The 20,000-nt window shown below is 49.3% G+C and overlaps 1 protein-coding gene across 1 annotated transcript in view; it reads left to right on the forward strand.

Moving 5' to 3' along the window:
* Positions 1-19,106, forward strand: part of NUB1 (negative regulator of ubiquitin like proteins 1) — a 28,753-nt gene extending 9,647 nt beyond the window's left edge. The window contains exons 6-15 of the mRNA XM_047829462.1: positions 1,177-1,359; positions 1,556-1,647; positions 3,774-3,880; positions 9,362-9,548; positions 10,157-10,264; positions 11,073-11,225; positions 15,481-15,627; positions 17,180-17,275; positions 17,939-18,116; positions 18,379-19,106. Of these exons, the coding sequence (XP_047685418.1) occupies positions 1,177-1,359; positions 1,556-1,647; positions 3,774-3,880; positions 9,362-9,548; positions 10,157-10,264; positions 11,073-11,225; positions 15,481-15,627; positions 17,180-17,275; positions 17,939-18,116; positions 18,379-18,557 (1,430 nt within the window). The 3' untranslated portion in view covers positions 18,558-19,106. The remainder of the gene's footprint in view (positions 1-1,176; positions 1,360-1,555; positions 1,648-3,773; positions 3,881-9,361; positions 9,549-10,156; positions 10,265-11,072; positions 11,226-15,480; positions 15,628-17,179; positions 17,276-17,938; positions 18,117-18,378) is intronic.
* The last annotated feature ends 894 nt before the right edge of the window (positions 19,107-20,000 follow it).

Genomic DNA, 20,000 nt, shown 5'->3' on the forward strand with positions numbered 1-20,000 from the left:
CCGTAGAGTTCTATTAACCGTGGTTTTGTTGTAGTTTTAAAATCTGGTAAAAGGAGTCCCCTTCTTGGCTCTTTTTTTTTTTTTTTTTTTTTTTTTTTTTTTTTTAAGTTTATTTGGGGAGAAAGAGAACCAGCAGGGAGGGGCAGAGAGAGGGGGGGACAGAGGATCCAAAGCGGGCTCTGTGCTGACAGAGAGCCTGATGTGGGGCTCGAACCCATGAACTGTGAGATCATGACCTGAGCTGAAGCTGGACTGAGCCACCCAGGTCCCCCTCGGCTCTTTTTTATTAAGGTGACTGGGCCATTGGTGTATCTTTATTTTTCTACATTAGAATGGTTGCCGAGTTTCTCAAGAAAAAAATCCAACTGGAGTTTTCCAGAAAAACATTCCAATTTGTGTGTTTATAGTTCATAATATTTCATTCTTTTAAAATCTGTACGTATGTGTGTTTATTCTTCATTTTGATGGTGGTCCATTTGCATCTTTGACTTAGTTTTTGTTAGGTTTGTGTATTTGATTACTTTTTCATGGAACCAGGTTTTGATTAGTTTAATAAGCTCTTTTATTCTGGTTCATTGATTTCTGCCACTATTTTTTCCACGTTTATTTATTTTGAGAGAGAGAGAGAGAGCGCGCAAACAGGGGAGGGAGACCGAGAATCCCAAGCAGGCCCTGCACTGCCAGTGTGGAACCCGACGTGGGGCTCGAACTCGCAAGATCATGACCTGAGCTGAAACCCAGAGTCGGACGCTTAACCGACTGAGCCACCCAGACGTCCCTCTGCCAGTAGCTTTATTTCCATTTTATGTGTGCAGAACCTGGGTCCTAGGAAATACGCACTTTACTCAGGGTCACAGAGCTATAAAGGGATAGAACCCAGGAGGTTTGCTTTTAACTGCCACCGTAGATCTCCCGCCGTGCCCCACTGCACCGGGGCTTCTCGCCCGTTGCTGCGAACCCGGTTTGTGGTTCGTCCAGCTACAGGGGAGGAAACTTCACCGGTTGCTTTTACCCCCTGCCTAGCAGCAGCTGAATTACATGGGCTGTCACCGAGTCCGTCACGCAGTGGTTTGCAAGTACTCGGGCAGGTTTAAGAGCTCACGTAGGGACACAGAGAATGGACCGCTTTCCAGCCTCAGTGGCTCTTTTCGTAATGAGCATTTCGGATTTGTGCAGGGAAAACTCTTGAAGAACAAGGAGTGACGCACAACGTGAAAGCAATGGTGCTTGAACTGAAACAGTCTGAAGAGGATGTGAGGAAAAACTTCCAGGTTGAAGAAGAAGAGCAAAATGAAGCCGAACTGAAAGAAAAAAGAATCCAGAGGACCAAGAGAGGCCTGGAGATCTTGGCGGAGAGAGGTACACAGCACTCTGGGCTCTTTATCTCACTCAGGGTCTTACAGGCGGTGGCAGATCAGACCTGGGGGGGAGGGCGGGGAGGGGGAGGGGGCTCACCGTTCTCATGGGCTCTTGTGCCCCACGGTCTAGTAGTTCAGTGTCCCCGTCACTGCTTTTTAGCGTCGAACTAACGGGGTTCCTTTTGGCTTTGTTGCAGCTGAGATGGTGGTGGATCCAGAAACCACGCCGTACTTAGACATAGCTAACCAGACGGGTAGATCCATCAGGATTCCCCCTTCAGAAAGAAAAGTAAGGACGATAGAAGTTTGTGGCTCGCGCTTCGACTGGCTGTCCAGAACAGAAGTGGTTTGCTGGTTCTTGTATCTTGGACTATTAGAAAGGATTAGAAATAGCTTTCTGGTTGAGCATATAAACGGGATGTCACCATATGGTGAGCACCTGGGTACAGCGGACTCACCCTGTGATTTTCAGTGCAGTGGAACGGGACAGCATGATTGCACTGTCCCGCGGCGGTGACTTGGAACATTCCTGAGTAATGTGACGCACTGCCTTCAGCATAAGTGGCTTCCCGGGGCAGTGGTAGCTTTGATATGGTGTTTTCACTAGAGGGCCATGTCCCCCAAGGGATGGATTGGGGGGGGGGGGCTGGGGTGGGGGCTCTGTAACTTGGGAAGAGTCTGACAGGCGATTCTGCCATCTCACCCCAGTCCCCCAGTCCCCCTCTCCGTGTTCGCTAGCTTGGAATAGGCAGGAGGTGGTTGTCCCCTGGAACATACCCAAGCTGGTCTTTTATGGCAGCGTTCCACAGCCGCGACCCCGAGATGAGAGAGCTAGAGTCCAGGACCTTCTTAGAAAGAAGAGCTAGAATGACGGTGGGCCAAGTCCATTTTAATTTTTGTCTTTATTTTTTTTTAATGCTTATTTATGTTTGAGAGGAAGCACAAGCAAGGGAGGGACAGAGAGAGAGAGGAAGACAGAGAGGGAGACGGGATCCGTCAGCTCACAGGCCGATGCGGGGCTGTGTGTCACCAACCGTGAGATCGTGGCCTGGGCCGAAGTTGGAGCTTAGCCGACTGAGCCACCCAGGCGCTCCCTAATTTTTCCGTCTTTAAAAGACAAGTTTGTGTAGGTCTCAGGATATGAATTACTCCCTTGAAAGTGAAGGATTAAAGTCACGTTTTTTGTTTTTTTGGTTTTTTTTTTTTTAATTTTTTTTTTCAACGTTTATTTATTTTTGGGACAGAGAGACAGAGCATGAACGGGCGAGGGGCAGAGAGAGAGGGAGACACAGAATCGGAAACAGGCTCCAGGCTCTGAGCCATCAGCCCAGAGCCCGACGCGGGGCTTGAACTCACGGACCGCGAGATCGTGACCTGGCTGAAGTCGGACGCTTAACCGACTGCGCCACCCAGGCGCCCCTAAAGTCACGTTTTAAGAAGAGGACTTTGTAGCCATCAGTGGATTGATCGGTGTTTGTTTTTAAATGTTGGTGATTATTCGCCACAGCTGTCTTACATTAAATGACGATATCCAGATCTTTTCCGAAAACATTTACAAGACTGAATTATAAACTCAAATCTAAATATCAATGAACTTAAAGCATTTTCTGCATTACTTTTTTTTTTTTTTTTTTTTTTTTAAGTAAGCTCTATGCCCAGCATGGGGTAGGAACTCATGACCCCAAGACCAAGAGTCACATGCTCTACTAACCAAACCAGGCAGGCGCCCCTGGATTGCCTTTTAAAAATTGTTTTAGAGGGGCACCTGGGTGTCTCAGTCAGCTGAGCATCTGACTTCAGTTTAGGTCTCAATCTCACGACTCAGGAGTTCGAGCCCCACATGGGGGCTCTCTGCTGTCAGCCTGTCAGCTCAGAGCCTACCTACTTCATTCAGATCCTCCATCCCCCTCTCTCTGCCCCTCCCCTGCTTGTGCTCTCCCCCAAATAAATAAGTGTGTAAAAAATAATAAAAAATAAAGAAAACATTTTTTAGAAATATTAGAGCTGACAGTTCAGAAAAAAACTTCATCAAGACTAGAAAGTGAAATGAATATGTTTTCTAAAAAGGATACAAACAAGCATCTCTGGTTACTTCTTTATGTGTTCAGTCTTTGAGAGTACTAGAAATCCATCTAAGTCACCAGGTACCAAAATAAACTGCTGGAAACAAAGGGGGCAGGTGCTGGCTGTGACCGTAGCAGTCACATTGAATTGAGTGCTTGATCTCAGCATTTTGATGAAATGAAAGCATTGATTGTATTTTTCTTGATTTCGGCTTTTAGATTCAGTTGTGATTTTGTTGTCATTGTTTTTTTTAATCTTTATTTGATTTCTTTAGACTTACTGTGCTTTTAATAGAATTTGTTTTATTATAGTTTAAAGTGATGTTTTTTTTAAATCCGTATTTTTTTCTAGGCCCTTATGTTAGCTATGGGATATCATGAGAAGGGCAGAGCTTTCCTGAAAAGAAAAGAATATGGAATAGCCTTGCCATGTCTGTTGGATGCTGACAAGTATTTCTGGTAGGCGCTTTTGTATTTGGTGAATACCAGTTATAAGGAAGATTTCCCAGTTAAGGAAGGTCTTCCCTGTGAAGAATTTTATAGACATACGCACTTACTGTCCTTACGGCAAGCATGCGGGACATAGGTCTGGGTTTTGTGATGCGTCGGCAGCCTGCCCCATCCGTCACGCAGGCCCCGTCAGCTTTCCCCCTCGTGGTTTTGGTGTGGATGTTGATGATCATTCCCCAAATCTATTGTTTTATCAGGGGCTGCAAAACAGTGATACCTGCTGCATTTATTGCCGGGATTTTCCTGGGAAGAAATATTTTTCCTCATCAGCTAATTGGGTTACAGTCAGGTACAGTTTGTACAGAAAGAATAAAAAGCTCGGTTCTTCCCTCTTGTTTTCTTGTTTTCAGAATAAATGAGCGGCTTCCCTAGAATTCCCCAAAGGGGATATCGGCAGTGAATTGGGTTTTCTTTTTCTTTTTTTTTTTTTTTAAAGTATCAGCGTGAACTCATGGACTTGAACACATTCCATGTATTTCAAACCTCAGTGCTTTAAATTGACCGTCTTTGGCCAGCAAGTGGGTCCTGGCTGTCCTTCATGTTTTTGACCTGATCCCAGCGGTCTTGGTCTCTGGTGTTCCAGACGCCTCCTGCCCATTCCCTGCCCCAGGCCAGGAAGCAGCCGTTTCCCAAGGATTCCTAATTCCCCTTAATGGGAAAAGGCACTGAGACACTATAATCCTGAAAGAAGAAACATTTGAAAATCAGACTTGAGATTTAAGAATGGTCTGAAGTTAACATTCGGGTAATTTTTTCCCCCATTTTGACGAATCCCCCCAAGATGTATCGTACACGTCAAGAAAATCAATACAGACGTTTACGGTTTGCCAAACGTACTAGCACGAGGCCTCGGGCTTTAAGTGAACACATCCCAATTTAAACTGACTTAAGAAAGGGGATTTGTTGTTTTGAATATTTGGGAGAAGGAGGCGAATCTGAAAATAACCAGAACGAGGGCTTGGTGCCTTTCGGGTTTTCTTACTCTGCTGGTCTCTGCTTCTATGCTGGTTTCATTTTCTTCGACTAGACACGGTGCAGGCGGTAAGTTAGGTCCCTCAAACTCGGATACGGTTTCTCGTTTCCTTCCATAATTGTTTGTAACTTTTGGTTAGGAAAATTTCAAGTACACATAAAGATTAGTATAGTGAATTCCTGTACACTTTTAATCCAGCTTCAGCAGTTACCAAGACGTGGTTGACCTTGATTTGTCTGCATGAGCCTTTCTTCATCTTTTTATCCCATATAAATCCTTGAAATGATTTTCGGGTCTCCAGGAACCCCCGAATAAAAATAACCGTATCTCCAGTTCACGGTACGTTAACGTGTTCAGTAAGCAGTAGGTATACTCATCCAGGAATAGTTGTCAGTGCCTCAGCAGAGAATGACACTTTTTCCCTGAAGCTCTGTTTATTTGGGCTACCTTATTGGCATACGTTGGGTGCGAGTGCTTCCTCTTGGTAGAGACGAGCGCTGACACACGTCAGGGATGTGCGTGTGTTGTTTCCTCTCCCACGTGATGATTTCCCACCTTCACGGTGGCCAAGAGTCCCGTCCCAGCTCTCTGTTCTACATCTGGAGGGATGGTAGGTAGTATGACCGCGAGTAGTTTCTTCCCCTGTTTAAAACTACAAGTGAGAGTTCTGCTTTGGGCCATGATGGAGTCACAGTGACTGGACTTACCCTGTCACCGAAAGCAACTGAAAATTTGGGCCAGGTGTCTGAAAACTCGAGTTTCCGAGCAGTACAGGACAGCGGTCGCTAAGGTGGAGGAACAGACTAGGGGAGCCCTGTGATTGTTTCAGCTGGCTGCCCAGAGCATCTTTAGACTGCAGTGCAGGGAGGAGAAACCCAGATGCAGCCTCCTGGTCCCGCCGGAGTCGAAGCCAGGAATCCAAGGAGGCCAAGATGTGAGAGGAGAGAGAGCTGCCTCTGCCTGAGGGAGGATGTCAGAGAGCTTCAGCGGGTCTCGTTGGAGTATTCTGTTGAGTCACGATCAGCACATGCGTGTGAGGAAACTACCCAAGGCAGGGGAAAACCCCGCCCGAGAGGAGCAGAGAACAGTCTTCAGAGTTCGGAGGGCCGAGAATAATCTGCGTTCCCGCCAGCCACAGTGGGAATCTTTTTGGTCACAGGCCGTCGCACAGAATTCAGAAGGGTGTTGCCTCAGCAGTAGGCCAAAATTCTCTCCAAGGGCTGCTGTGGTCCCACCTAACCAAGCTTAAAAGCAAGCCTTAAAAGGATCACGTGGTTTTCAAGTAACTGCCTCTCAGACAAAGCTCAGTAATACTTCCAGCAATACAGAAACATCCACTTGCCAATTAAGAACTAGCAGTCCTGCAAAGAAGCAAGCAAACAGAACCCCACACTAAGGAGAAAGACCCAGTCAATGGAAACAGACTCGGAAGACAGAATTAGTAAGTGGGGACATTGAAACGGTTACTAGAACTGCGTTCCGTATGTTCAGGAAGGTAAAGGACGGACGGAGCATGTTAAATAGACCCCTGGAAGACACACTGAAGACCCACGTTGGAATTGCAGAGATGAAAAACCGCACGTCTGAGGTGGAAAGCATCGGGTGGGATTAAGTGTACATCGGACCCCACGGAAGAAAAGATGGGTACACGTAAAGGTGAGGCAACAGAAATGATCCAACAGGAAGCTGAAAGGACTAAAAAAAGAAAAAGAGTGGGGGGGGGGGGCACATCATCCACAAGTTATAAAGCAGCCTCAGATGACCCTATTTGTGGATAATTGTAGGCCCTGAAAAAGGCAGCTGGGACCAAAAAAAAAAAAAATAAATAATGGCCCCAAATTTTCCCAGTTTGATGAAAACCCGTAAACCCCCAGATAAAAGGACCATAATGAATCCTAAGTAAAGGAACTATGGAAAAACTACACCAGGGCATACTGTGATCCGGTTCCTTAAGGCCAGTGATAAAAAGACTTCTTAGCCAACCTTCCCTGAAAGAAAACGGAGATACGTAGGCTTAGCTTACGTGTCTTGAAACTAGTATCTTTATTTTACATAAAAATTTTGAACTCATAAGGCAAACAGACTAAGTTTCTGTTAAGTAACTGACTTCAGCCCAAATGGGATTTAATTTTTCTAAAGGTAGGCTCAGTAGGCTTTATTTAAATAAACGTTGCTCATTTAGGTATTTCAGTTAATGTTTTTTAACATGAGAACTTTTTGACTGCTGATTGTGAAAGCCGCTAAAACCACAAGCTGAAGCGGTATTAATAAAAATATATTCTATGGTACAATTTGATACAAGGCTTTGAAAATTTTGTTTTTTTCTGAGGGATCCAATCAGGTTCAATGACAGGCCTAAGAGTTTCAGAATTACTACGTATAAGCAATGATTTTGTGGTCTCTTATAGGCCTCTCTATGAATAGAAAGTGTTGTTTTTAAAACTAAAAGAATGAAATGTATTTCTCAGCTGTGAGACTGGTGTTTGTTTTCATGCTGCACAGTACTGCGTTCGGGCTTGAACTTGTACACAGGCTTCTATGCCTACCTGAAATGAGGCAGTTCCTGCCCTTGCCCTTTGTGCTTATTAAACACGAATGAGCCTGTGCACACATACAAGATCTTGAAAACTGTGACAAAATGTCCCCTGCTTTCTTAGGGATGGCAGGCTAATCTGTCACAGAGACAGAGGGAGTCTAGAAAGTAAGATCACCTTGAACATAAGATCCTTCCTCTTCCCTTAAGGGCAAGTTCTCAGGCTGAGCAGGCATTCTGAGAAAGTGCCCCTGCCCAGAGGGGGCGCCTGGGTGGCTCAGTTGGTTGAGCCTCCAGCTTGGGCCCAGGTCATGATCTCAGGGCTCGCGAGTTCAAGCCCCACGTCGGGCTCTGTGCTGACGGCTCAGAGTGTGGAGCCTGCTTCAGATTCTATGTCTCCCCCTCTCTCTGCCCCTCCCCTGCTCACGCTCTGTGTCTCTCTCTCAATAATGTTTAAAAAAAAATTAAAAACAAAAAAAAAAGTGCCCATGCCCAGCCATGCAGCTGTGCGTGTACGTGTGTAAGATATGGTGTGTATGTTACAAAACCTTCACAAAGAGGAGAGAAGCCTGCTTTGGCATATTTCTTTTGCATACGCGTGTAGACTGTCCCGGGCGCACCCCCGAGGCCTGACGTTCCACTTAAGAGACTCCTGCTTTACAGCGTAAATGCCGCCATCGCATTTCATGGGTTTTTCTTTTTTTCTTCAGGCAGATTTTGATGGGCAAGGTGGGAAGCTTGAGGGCATGTGGATTTTGCAGTTTGATACAAGAGCAATGTTATTTTTTTTGATAGAATACCCGTGAAAACAAACAGCCAAGACCTTTCTCTTTTAAAAAAACGTTTTTAATGTTATTTTTGAGAGAGAGATACAGAGTGTGAGCGGGAGGGGCAAAGAGAGAGGGAGACATAGAACCCGAAGCATTCTGATGTGGGGCTCGAACTCACAAACCGTGAGATCCCAAGTCGGATGCTTGACCGACTGAGCCACCCAGGCGCCCCCCAAGTTTGTCTAGGTGTAACACACGATTCCAAATATTTTCCTTCCTTGTCGACGAGGAGGTTCAGATTTCAGGCCTGGATTTGCATGATGAATTTCTAAAAATCACATTTAAAATAAATAATCTTGATGTCCATCTTTGTCAACATATCATTGTCTTGTTTTCTCCCTTTCTCTGGACCTGGGTTTAGCCCTGCTGCGACAGCTACAGAGTCGCATTTAGCCTGTACCTGGGCCCCCACATCCGTAAGCTTTTAGAGCCTGGCATTTTCTGGATCCTTTTTCCTCCCACCTTGCCTGTGACTGCATATGAATACCTTGTTTTCACCAGTTGGGGCGTTCCCAGTAAGCAGTGATTTTTTTTTGGGTGTGTCTTTAAAGCACTGGTTCTTAGCTTTGGCTGTATGTTAGAATCACCCAGGGAGATACTCGACATACAGCATCCAGGCCCTATCTCCAGACGTTTCTATTACAACTTGATGTAGATGGAGTCTCAGCATCAGTATTAACCAAAAAAAAAGAAAAAAGAAAAAATTCCTCACTTCCAGGTGATTCTGATTTGGAGTCAGGGTTGGAAACCTTTGCTTTAAACCATGGTCTCCTCATGTTTGCTGACGGGTTTTGACACGGTGACCCCAATTTCCACTTCCTGCTGAACGTCTTTCCCGGCACAGCAAGGCTGTGCGTGTGTTTATGCCCAGGGCAGATGGTATTAGACCGTTATTCCTGAGCCCTAACTGCTTTTTCCCCATTGGGAGGATTCAGCTTATAAATACAGCTCCCTTCGCAAACATAGGGGTCTGTGCTTTAGAGCAGCCGGTCTTTGGAAATACAGCGAAACCTGGAAAAGACTTGCAGAAATTCAGAAAAGGTTGTTAATGCTCCCTTTGTGTGCTGTCCCCCCCCCCCCCCCACCACCACCAGTGAGTGCTGCAGGGAGCTGTTGGATACGGTAGATAACTATGCAGTGCTCCAGCTGGACATAGTGTGGTGTTACTTCCGCTTGGAACAACTGGAATGCCTTGACGACGCAGAAAAAAAACTAAACTTGGCTCAGAAATGCTTCAAAAATTGTTACGGAGAAAACCATCAGAGGCTGGTCCACATAAAAGTATGTTACTGTACTTTGTTTATGTATCATTGAGCCCATGTCTAGAACTTGAGCTGCATTCCTGTTAAATAAATATTCCTGTTGGAGGTGGCCGCCAAAAGGCGATTTGATGGTCGCATGCATGGTGCTCGTTTTATGTGCTTTTTCGGTGGGGTGGTTAAATGTTCTACAAGGTGGGCTGCTCAGTGTGTAGCCAGAGGAACACAGTTTTCCAGCCACAAAACCCCCGCTGATGGTCACCCCGACCAAGAGAGCTTGGTGACTGTGTTCAGTAGAGTCTCGTGGAAGATTTAAATGCAGGAAAAAAATAGACATTTTGAATGGTAACAGTTCCCACGAGTGAGTCACAGCTCAAGAACTGTGATTTGAATAGGATTTTTCTAAGGTGATTTCCACAGGTCAGCAGAATTCTGCTTGGAAATCTCAGGGCAGCATAAAACCTCCCTGGTTTGGGTTTTTGTGTACTTCCTTCCCCTCCAGGAGGAATAAACGTTTTCGTTACGCTGTTTTGCCCCTGTGGGGATGAAAGGGATTACAAGGGTGAACATTACAGCTCTGTAATTAGAAACAAGACCATTTTATTCTTTTTTCTTCCCCAATAATTTTAGGGGAACTGTGGGAAAGAGAAGGTGCTGTTTCTAAGACTTTACTTGCTTCAAGGTATCCGAAATTATCACAGTGGAAACGGTGAAGAGGCTCGTGAGTATCTCAACAAGGTAAGAAAGTGAATACTCCAAAGTGGTAACTGTTTTCACCTACCTTTTTTTTTTTTTAATCCCCCAAAGTTAAGTATTTCATAAACTCAGCAGTTTGTGACTTGTAAAGGACATGCATGTATCTCCCGTGTTCTCCGCCTCGTACATACCACAAACATACTTGTATCCGTTAGGGTGTAGGTGAGATGCTGTGATAAGGAAACCTCAACAAGACAGTGGCTGTAATTGGCTAGAAGTTTCCATGCCTGTCTGCCATCTGGCAGTGGAGAGGTGAGCAGGCGGGGTCAGTAGAGCAGCTCCGCCAGCCTGTGTGCGGCAGCCAAGGATGCTCCTGTCAGTCCCCTTCCAGCCAGCAGAGGGGGCAAGAGAGAGAGAGAGTCCAGGGCGGCCTCGGGAAGGGCCGGAAGTTGGGGCTGTCTCTCCTGCTACGTGCCCCTGGCTGGGACTTAACCCCCTGGCTACACCCAGTTGCAGGAGGGGGTGAGAAATGCCATGTGCACAGCTCCAGTTCAGGGGATTTGATTACATAAACGGGGGAGATAGTGGATACCGGCCCCTCCCATGATACTCCAGAGGCCTGTTGCCTTCTGTTACATTATGATACATCACATGCACAGCGTGGGATCTGTAGGGATCTGTATTCTACTCGAGCTAGTTGATGACAGGTAGAGTTGAAGAGTTTTTATCTAAAATCTGACACAGCCCTCAATCACATAGGGTACAAGCTAATTTCTTTCAGGCTTTAGCCTTGTGTTCAGCTTTAATGTTGTTATAGTTAATGATTCGTGTATTTTTTCCTTGTCTGCAGGCTCGTCAACTCTTTAAAGAGCTATATATTGATCCATCAAAAGTTCACAATTTGTTGCAGTTGGGATTTACTGCCCAGGAGGCCCGGCTTGGCCTGAGGGCATGTGACGGGAACGTGGACCACGCGGCTGCCCACATTACCAACCGCAGAGAGGTACCTTAACGTGGTCTCGGCGACACTGGGGCTCCGCCTTTGCGTAGGTGTGAAACTCGAGGCAATAGTAAGCCTGTTTCCAAAACGCTATAGCTCTTGGATTGGAAGGAAGAGAAAAAGATTATTCCATGGTAGTTATTAACAACAAGGAGCTCTTTATACTTCGGACTGGGAGGAAACAGGAGAAACTTGTCTCATTTAATTGAATTCATCTTCAGGCAGCGTGGTTTCCTCAGTTTTATTTTCTGCTGCAGCAGCAGTAGCTCCTAAGCGTGTCGTCCAGGTAGCCTGTCTGTGCGGGTCTTTGCTCTCTTTCTCTCTCTTTGCTTACCATGGTAGATTCCGGAAACCAGTTTAAAGGGGGGGGGTTGTTTTCCCTTGGAGCCGTAGCTGTAGTTTGGGATGGCATTCTTAGCTGGAAACGTGAGTCAAGTCATAGGAGCAATTAACATTATGAAGGCGAAGGGACAAAACTATAATCATTTGGAACGATTATAAGTAAGTAGATTTTCGGGGGCACCTGGATGGCTCAGTGGGTTAAGCATCCAACTCTTGACTTTGGCTCAGCTCATGATCTCACGGTCTGTGGGTTCGAGCCCCACATCTGTCAGTGCAGAGCCTGCTCGGGATTCTCTGCCTCCCCCCGCTGTCTGCCCATCGTCCACTTTCTCCCTCTCTCTCTGTCTCTCTCTCTCAAAATAAACATTAACAAAAATAATTAAGTAGATTTTGGAGCTGGAGGGCATGTTACCATATCTAACATGCTAGTTTTCAGTAAAAGAGTATTTGGTCAGGAAAGCCCAGTGTGGTCCCTGGCCTGCCTGGTGCGGGAGTGGATCCGTGGGCCAGTTACACAGCAGCCAGTCCGAAGGGCTGTTTTGGCTTCACCTTTTAAGACCCCAGCTGGTAGCTACCTTTCTGTCTGCCAGTCTGCCCGACTGCCCCCCTGATCATGGTCCGTTGGGTCTTGCTGTAGAAGTCAGTGAGTGGGTGAAGGCAGAGACTTGGAAAAGCTAAGTTTTGTGTGTTTTTGCATTTCACACAGTCTTATTCAGTACTAGGGCGCCTGGCTGGCTCAGTCGGTAGGGTGTGCAGCTCTTGATCTCAGGGTCGTGAGTTCAAGCCCCACATTGGGGATAAGGCTTAAAAGTAGATGAATACACAAACAAGTTCAGTACTAGGAGAAAAGCAAGCATTGCTGAGACTGCATTTGTTACGCTAATTTTGATTGTAAGATTTCCCTAGCATTTGGAAAGCCAGCATTTTAAAATGAGACACTGAAAAATATTTCTCATAATCTTTCCTTACATTTGTATATACTTTAGAGTTTATAAAAAACATTCTCAGGGTCATGACGTCACTCAGTTCTGCCTGTGATCGCCTGAGGCCGCTGGGGCAGATAATTATCGGTTTTACAGATGAGGAAAATGGGGCTCAGCGGTTGACGTTTCTGGGGTTGTGGGTCAAATCAGTGGTGAAACCTGAACTAAGCCTCTGGTTTTCTCATGCACTTTCCGCGCCCATCTGACAGCAGCATTCTGATGAGCTTTTACCAAAGGTTCTGAAAAGCCAAGAGATACTGTGAGGGGGCAAAAATGACCACTTCCTGACTTTATAAGTAGCAAAAATAAATGTTAAAGAACAGTGGAGTCCTACCGTAGTCCATTTACTGAACCAAGTCCTAAGCCCTTGGAGAAAATCAAGGGCAAGATGGTGTATGCAGAGCGGTTGACCCGGTTCACTCTTGGACCCGGTGGACGTGTTCAGGGTGCTTTGGGTTGAGAGCAATAAAAACCCCAATCCAAGCTGGCTTAAACTCTGGGCAGGAAATTACTGGCCTGCTTCGCTGCTCAGAGGCAGCATGAGTCTCCCTCAGGTTAGTTGGGCCAGTGGCTTCCCCCTGGGGCGGAGAGCTTGGCTTCCGGGTCTGTCCACTGTCTGTAGTCAGGGTCCTCTCCTCACCCCAGGAGCTCGGTCTGCGCTTCAGAATCATCTGAGCAACCCCGAGCTGCTCGCTGACTGGCTGCCTTCTAAGCAGTCACTGTGGGGGCGGAGGAGGGAAGACACTAGAACCGCCCCCCCCACAGCCCTTCCTGGGGCCTCCCCGGGGCTCGTCCCGAATACAGGCTGGTTCCCCTTCGGGCCAAAGCAGCAGACACCGAGGTGGCCGCAGTGCTGAAGGGCTGGGCGGCAGTGAGAGGCAGATGTCCCCGTTCCCCCGACGCCCCCGAGCCCGCTCCGCATGGGAGGCTGGGCTGGGTACCCGGCACACGGTGCAGTGCCCACTGTCCTCCGGTTGGTCTGCTTTGTGTCTCCGCTTTCTAGTATAAAGAGAAACGTCAGAAAAGATTGTGTATCCTCTTGTGTACCGACACGAATAAGAGCTGGTGTAGACATTTGTAATTAAACAGAACTCCGTGAAGCTCCAACTGAGTCTCAGGTCTGTGTGACGTGAGCCCCGTGTCTCCCGGCTGGCTGCGTCTTGCTCTGGGTTCCAACGCCACACACGTTTCTTAGCCCCCCCCCCTTTATTTTTTTAATGTTTATTTATTTTTGAGACAGAGACAGAGCATGAATGGGGAAGGGTCAGAGAGAGAGGGAGACACAGAAGCAGAAGCAGGCTCCAGGTTCTGAGCTGTCAGCACAGAGCCTGACGTGGGGCTCAAACTCACGGACCGTGAGATCATGACCTGAGCCGAAGTCGAAGGCCCAACTGACTGAGCCACCCAGGCGCCCCTTCTTAGCCCTTTGAAATACGAGTGGAAGAAGCCGAAATCGGAAGCGGTGATGGGCAGGTGGAAGGCAGCTTGGGCGGCGGGGAGGCGCGAACAAAGGTGGAAACGTGAGGGCCACAGAATCGCTCTGCTGGCCTGCGTGGCTGTGGCGCCGGCAGGATGGGGGCAGCTTGGGGGTGTGGGGGCCGGGGGGCGAGGAAGGGGCACCGGCACCTGATCGGGTGGGACTCGGAGCAGGGGTGAGATGGCCCGGCCTCGGCCTGCGCGGGGTGCCGCGGCAGTGCTGGGGTGGGGGACTTGCTCCAGACGAACACAGGTGAAGGGGGCTGGCCCGCCGCGATGCCCCTGGTGATGCAGGTGCTTACCGGCACCTTGTCCGCTTTGAAACAGGAATTTAGTCTAAGGACGCCTTCGTGCCCGGGGGGGTTTGGGGGAGTCACTCGGTTCTGTGAGTCCTCCTGCTGACTCTGCGGGAATTTCTGGCTGCGCCGTGAGGACTCCTTTCTTCCTAAGAGATGAGGCCACGGCCCCCCCGTGTGCAAGAAGATGGGGGGCACTTGGTGCTTGGGGTGAGCCACGGAGGTAGGAACAGACCTAAGAGAGGAGAGAGAGCCATCTTCTCCGCTGTTCTCTCTGTGTCGGGTGAGAACTGGCCATGTCCAGAATTGTGCAGAAGCCCTCACCCCAGCTCTGCGGTCAACTGTGACCTTGGTCCGCAGGCCACTTAACTTTCTTTAGAGATTTTCTGTCTTCTCATTGGCAAAATGATGAGGTTGGATTAAACTAGTGCTTTTCAGAGTTGTTTTAGCTTGTTTTGTTTTCTGTCAGCAAAATCCGTTTTTTAAAAATTACATTTGTTTTCAAAAATCCTGAACTCTCTTCAGTGGGGCTGGGATGGGAGAGAAGAGGCTAGAACTCTCCACAGCCCTTCTCAGACTCTCGTGGCAACAGCAGGCACTTACGAGACCCGGGGTCAAGAACTGTGGGACTAGATGACCTTTGTCACCTAACATTGACCATTCTGGAGGTTTTAAATAGGCTAATAGGCCCTAGGAGGCATCTGAGTCCCTGCTGCCTGGAGTGGGGTGGGTCGGGTCTGCAGCTCTGCGGTCACCTGGGACACTGCCCCCAACCCCCATTCAGAGTCCACCATTTTAACAAGATCCCCGGGGATTAATGAGGGGCCAGGAAGTACCACCCCCCCTAACCCCCCAGAGAGGGTCCATCCGCTTCTCTGGCCTGGCGGCAATGAGCTCCCTGGTTCCGAGTGGCCTGTTCTGGTCGGGATGGCGGTGACTAAGAGGCACTGTCTTCCGGGCCTGGAGGGAGGTCTCCACCCTAACCCTAACCCCCTGCCCTCGCAGCCCTCATGCTCTTGCTTGGATGAGACGTGCGGAGCGGTTCACTCCCCTTTTGTTACTCGCTTGGCCCGTCGACCCCAAGAATCTTACAGAGCATACCGAGAGGTCTCCCTACGGAATCCCAGTCCCCAACTCGGTGACTTTGCTGTTTTCCTAAAGGAATTGGCCCAAATAAGGAAAGAGGAAAAAGAGAAGAAAAGACGCCGGCTGGAGAACATAAACTCTTTGAAAGGAATGGGCTACTCTACTCACGCGGCCAAGCAGGCCCTGCATCAGGCCAGCGGGAACCTGGACGAAGCCCTGAAGGTAGCGCGTCCCCCGGGGCCTCTCGGCCTGCCCTGAGCGCCCCTGGTGTGGCTGCGGGGCCCCTTCTTCCCCAGACCACCTCTCCGGTGTCCCCCCGCGGCACACGGAGCCCCCCCTCCCAGGGCCTTTGTCCCCAGTCCTGGTATGGATCTCAGGGTCCGTTCTCGTTCTCGGACCCAGTGACGGGGCCAGAAGGACAGACCCCACCTCGGTGCCCGCCCACTGTTGGGCAGCGTCCGTGGGGCAGAACTCTGCGTGAGGTTTCTGTTTGCAGCACCAGGGGTTGGCAGGGACGCAGGAAGGGGACGGTGATGAAAGTTGCAGTATAGTTTTCTTTTCATTAAAACGTTTTATTTGAATATTGTGTTGTTTCTTGATGCAGTCAGTACACGCCGACCTCAGGGAGCGCAGTGTTGGGGACACAGAACACAGCGGAGCGCGGCCGCCCTGTGCGAGCACAGCACGTCGGGGGCGGGGCTGCAGCTGCGTTGTGGGGGATCACGCCCCCGGGGGCGCCTCTCCGGCAGATGTGGGGGACCCTGAGGGGAGCGGGAGCCCCAGGGAGCTGCCGGGGTTGTGCCTGCCGGAGGCTGGGGCCAGGAGGGCGGGCGTCACCTTGTCGCCCTGCCGAGGGGTTCCTGCTGGAGCCTGCCCTGCCCTTGCCTTTTATTCTCAAGACCTCCTGTCCGTTCCCCAGAGGTTTCCACAAGTAAATGTTTACCTATATATTATATAAATAAATATATATGTAAATATATATAAATATATGTACAAAGGCATATATATGCGTAAATAAATATATATATACATACATATGTATATATATATAGAGAGAGATCGATAAACGAATTTGAATATCTAGTTTGGCTTCTCGGCGTTGGAGAACTATAAAAGGCGGAGAATTCTGAATGTGTGCAGGACCGGTGGGGCACCACGGCAGGTTTGAACTGCACCAAGTCGTGCATCAATGCGTGCCACCAGTACGGAAGTGTTTAAAGGGAAAATTCCCAAAGGGGTTTTTTTAGGGTTGAGTAAGCACCGTGTGATATGAAAATCAGGGGTCAAAAGAACTCTTATGCTCGTCTCGACGACATGTGAGATCTAGCTCGTGACACTTTCCAAAGAGAAATTACATTGGTTGGCCCTGCACTGCCTGAGAAGCACTGGCGTGTGTAGCCTTTTGTGGCCTGTCGCCCCGGAGGCTGAGCCCTAACGCAGCTGGGGTTGCCTTGGTAGCTTCCCACCCAGGCGCTCTCGTCCCTTCCTGGGTCCTCAGAAGGGATCTTTTGGTCTGGCTAACCTTGCTCATCCTGCAGATGTTACCTGGGGCAGGAAGCTTTTCAACACCAGCATCCCTACCCCGCCCCGTGTCTGTGTCCGGGGCCCCCTTTCTCTGCTTTCTCAGCACCCTTTGCCTGGTCCCCCCACGGCGTCCTGAACTTGCATGTTGGTGTGTCCCCTGGCCGTGTCTGCCTAGCACAGAATAGGTGCTTGGTTTGTCTGAGTGAGCAGGTGTTCGTGATGAGTAAAGCATGTCCCTGTGTGTTTGTAGATTCTTCTCAGCAATCCGCAGATGTGGTGGTTGAATGATTCAGATCCTGAAACCAACAACCATCAAGAAAGTCCTTCCCAGGAAAACATCGACCAAGTAAGTCAGGATGGATCCGCGTCCCTCCGCCTGCACAGCCTTGCGTGGGATTGCCTAGGGTGACGAGGTTGGCGGCAGGACGGGGCAGGCATGACTCAGGCCCACCCCAGGAGGCCAGCCAAGCACGCAGCAGTTGCAGCGGGTGGAAGTGGAGTAGAAGGCATTTCCTTCAAGAACAGGACGTCAGAAAGCAACTGGAAGTTCTGAGGCTTTTCTCCTTGTGTGTGCACACAGTACTTTACACACCAGGCACGCTTCTTTCAGCCCGGTTCTCTGCCTGTGACCTAAAGAGACGTCACTCTGGCGACTCTGTCCACATCTTCCCTCCCCTGGTAGTACACCTAGTATGTTGTGACTGCTTGACTAACGGTCCTAGTGGCGAGGGTTATCACTTCCCTGCCGGCCCACAAGCCTGCTATGGCTGGGCACTGGCACGTTTGGCTCGTGTCTTCCTCGGTCCCTGCCAGGCAGCCTCGTGTGCACACCGGTGCTAAAGAGCGCACAGTAGGGCAGCGCTGTATGCGTGCCATGGGTTTCAACACGTGTTCCCGCTAGGGCCGTCCTGGCGAGGGCGGGCGCTGGCTAGGGGTGTCGGACGGGTGTCGGCCGTGTGCAGCTGAGGCCCGTCAGTGGCGGCTGCCCCCTCCCTGTGTCCTCCCCCAGCTGGTGTATATGGGCTTTGACGCGGCAGCAGCCGATGCTGCCTTGAGAGTGTTCAGGGGGAACGTCCAGCTGGCAGCTCAGACCCTCGCCCACAACGGAGGAAGCCTTCCTCCTGACGTGCATCTCTCGCTGGAAGGCTGTTCGTCGACACCATCCACGTCCCCTTCCGACTCCGCAGGTGGGTCTGAGGTCTCGAATGCTGACTTGAGAGAGGCCTGCTAACCGGAAGCTGACGGGGGGGGGGGGGGGGGGCGTGACGAGCTGGCGTGGGGACTGATGCGCCTCCTGGGCGTAGGCCCTGGTCTGCGCTATGGGCTGCCCGGAGGGCGCAGCCGGGCTTTGTGGAAGTCGCTGGGGGTCCCTTCCAACTTTCTGTGGCATTTTCTCCTTTTTCTCCTCTTCCCCCTCACCTCAGCTGTTCCCACACCCCTCTGTTGCAGGTGCCTCTAGTGCCTCAACAGATGAAGATATGGAGACAGAAGCTGTCAATGAAATATTGGAAGATATTCCAGAACATGAAGAAGATTATCTTGACTCAACGCTGGAAGATGAAGAAATTATTATCGCAGAGTACTTATCCTATGTAGAAAATATAAAGTCAGCAACAAAAACGGAATAATAGGCAGAAATAAGTACTGAGTTTCTGCTTATAAATTCTATCATGATGAAAAGTCCAGTGCAGGTCGTCTTTTTTTCCTTCTTTTTATCTGATTTTGCTCCAAGAGTGCTTCCTTCTTGGGCACGGGAGGGGCGGGCAGGGAACGGGCCAGCCGTGAAGGTGAGAGGAGACGGTGGGGGTGGGGGTGGGGGGGAAGCGTCCAGAGATCTATTTCCTCTTCATTTTGCCCGGCTCTCCTGCCCTCCTCAGCTCACTGCTGCTCTCTTCCTTCTTCCCACCATGCAGCTCTGCCTTTCAGCTTCAGCCTTGCTGCCCCGTCGCTAAAACATCCTTAAAGTCTTCAACCGTTCCAAGTGCCCTGGGGACCTAGGGAGGAGGCATCCCCTCCAGTAGCCATACCGCATTGTGGCAGACTGAAAGCTCGGTTCTGTGCTCTTAGTTTAGTAAAATATGCACTTGTAATTCAAGGTTGAAGTTGAGAATTTATAGACGTGCAAAATTCTTCTTTACAAAAATAAAATCCTTTTATTAAACAGGAAAGTCCTTAAACGCTGACCAAAGCACCTTATTTTTCATTAGCACTTTCAGATGCTGCGCTGTCATATTAAACTCACTGCCGGCTGAGGTACCTACCAGAGATTATTAAGATATATTTTCTCCAGGTTTGTGGGTTTCTTTGGTGTATCTGTGTTACAGAAGACTGTTTCCAAAGGTATGTAGCTGGCCTCTTAATGGCTCACGTGTCCACTCGGTGTACCACACATTCCCCTGTACGTGTGTGTTAAACGAAAACCCGTCCCAGCACTAGGACACAGCTGGCAGCAGCCGTGCCAGATGTGTTCCTGAGCCTCTTCTCTTCCTGCCCTTCCGGAAGTCTCTGGAAGCGCCTGTGACCATCGAGGGCAGATGGGTCACATCACTGCCATCGACAGGCTGGGGGAAGTGCTTCAACTGTTTCACTAATCATTTTCACAGAGCTTCAACAGCCGTCCAGTTTGGGTGGGTGGGAATCTATTCTGTCATTCTTTTCAAATGGATGATATGGTTGGAAATAAAAGGTGGAAAAGGTATTCAAAAATCGTCAGCCTAACTTTGCAATAAGTTGCTCAAACTCCCTACGCTGCCCTACGTGCTGAAAATGTCTGGGTGGTCTGGAGTTTCCTTTAGACTCCAGGTGCTTGCTGCCATCAATGTCCTCTAAAAAGATGGGACGTCCACAGCAGGGCAGAAGCTGACGGTGGGGAAGACGACGACACAGGGGGGAGGGGAGTTTGGGCTGTCAGGGTCGAGTGGCCAACGACTAAGATGAGGAGGTCTCTCAGCCTCGCCTGAGACCGTGTCTCACTCGGATTTCGGGTCTGAATTGCAGCTTTTAGCCAATCACTGTCCTGGACTTGGGCCAGGCATGGCTTCTAGCTTCCCAAGGGCTCTTTTAACGGTCAT

The sequence above is a fragment of the Prionailurus viverrinus genome, chromosome A2 (genome assembly GCF_022837055.1).
Source record: "Prionailurus viverrinus isolate Anna chromosome A2, UM_Priviv_1.0, whole genome shotgun sequence".
NCBI lineage: Eukaryota > Metazoa > Chordata > Mammalia > Carnivora > Felidae > Prionailurus > Prionailurus viverrinus.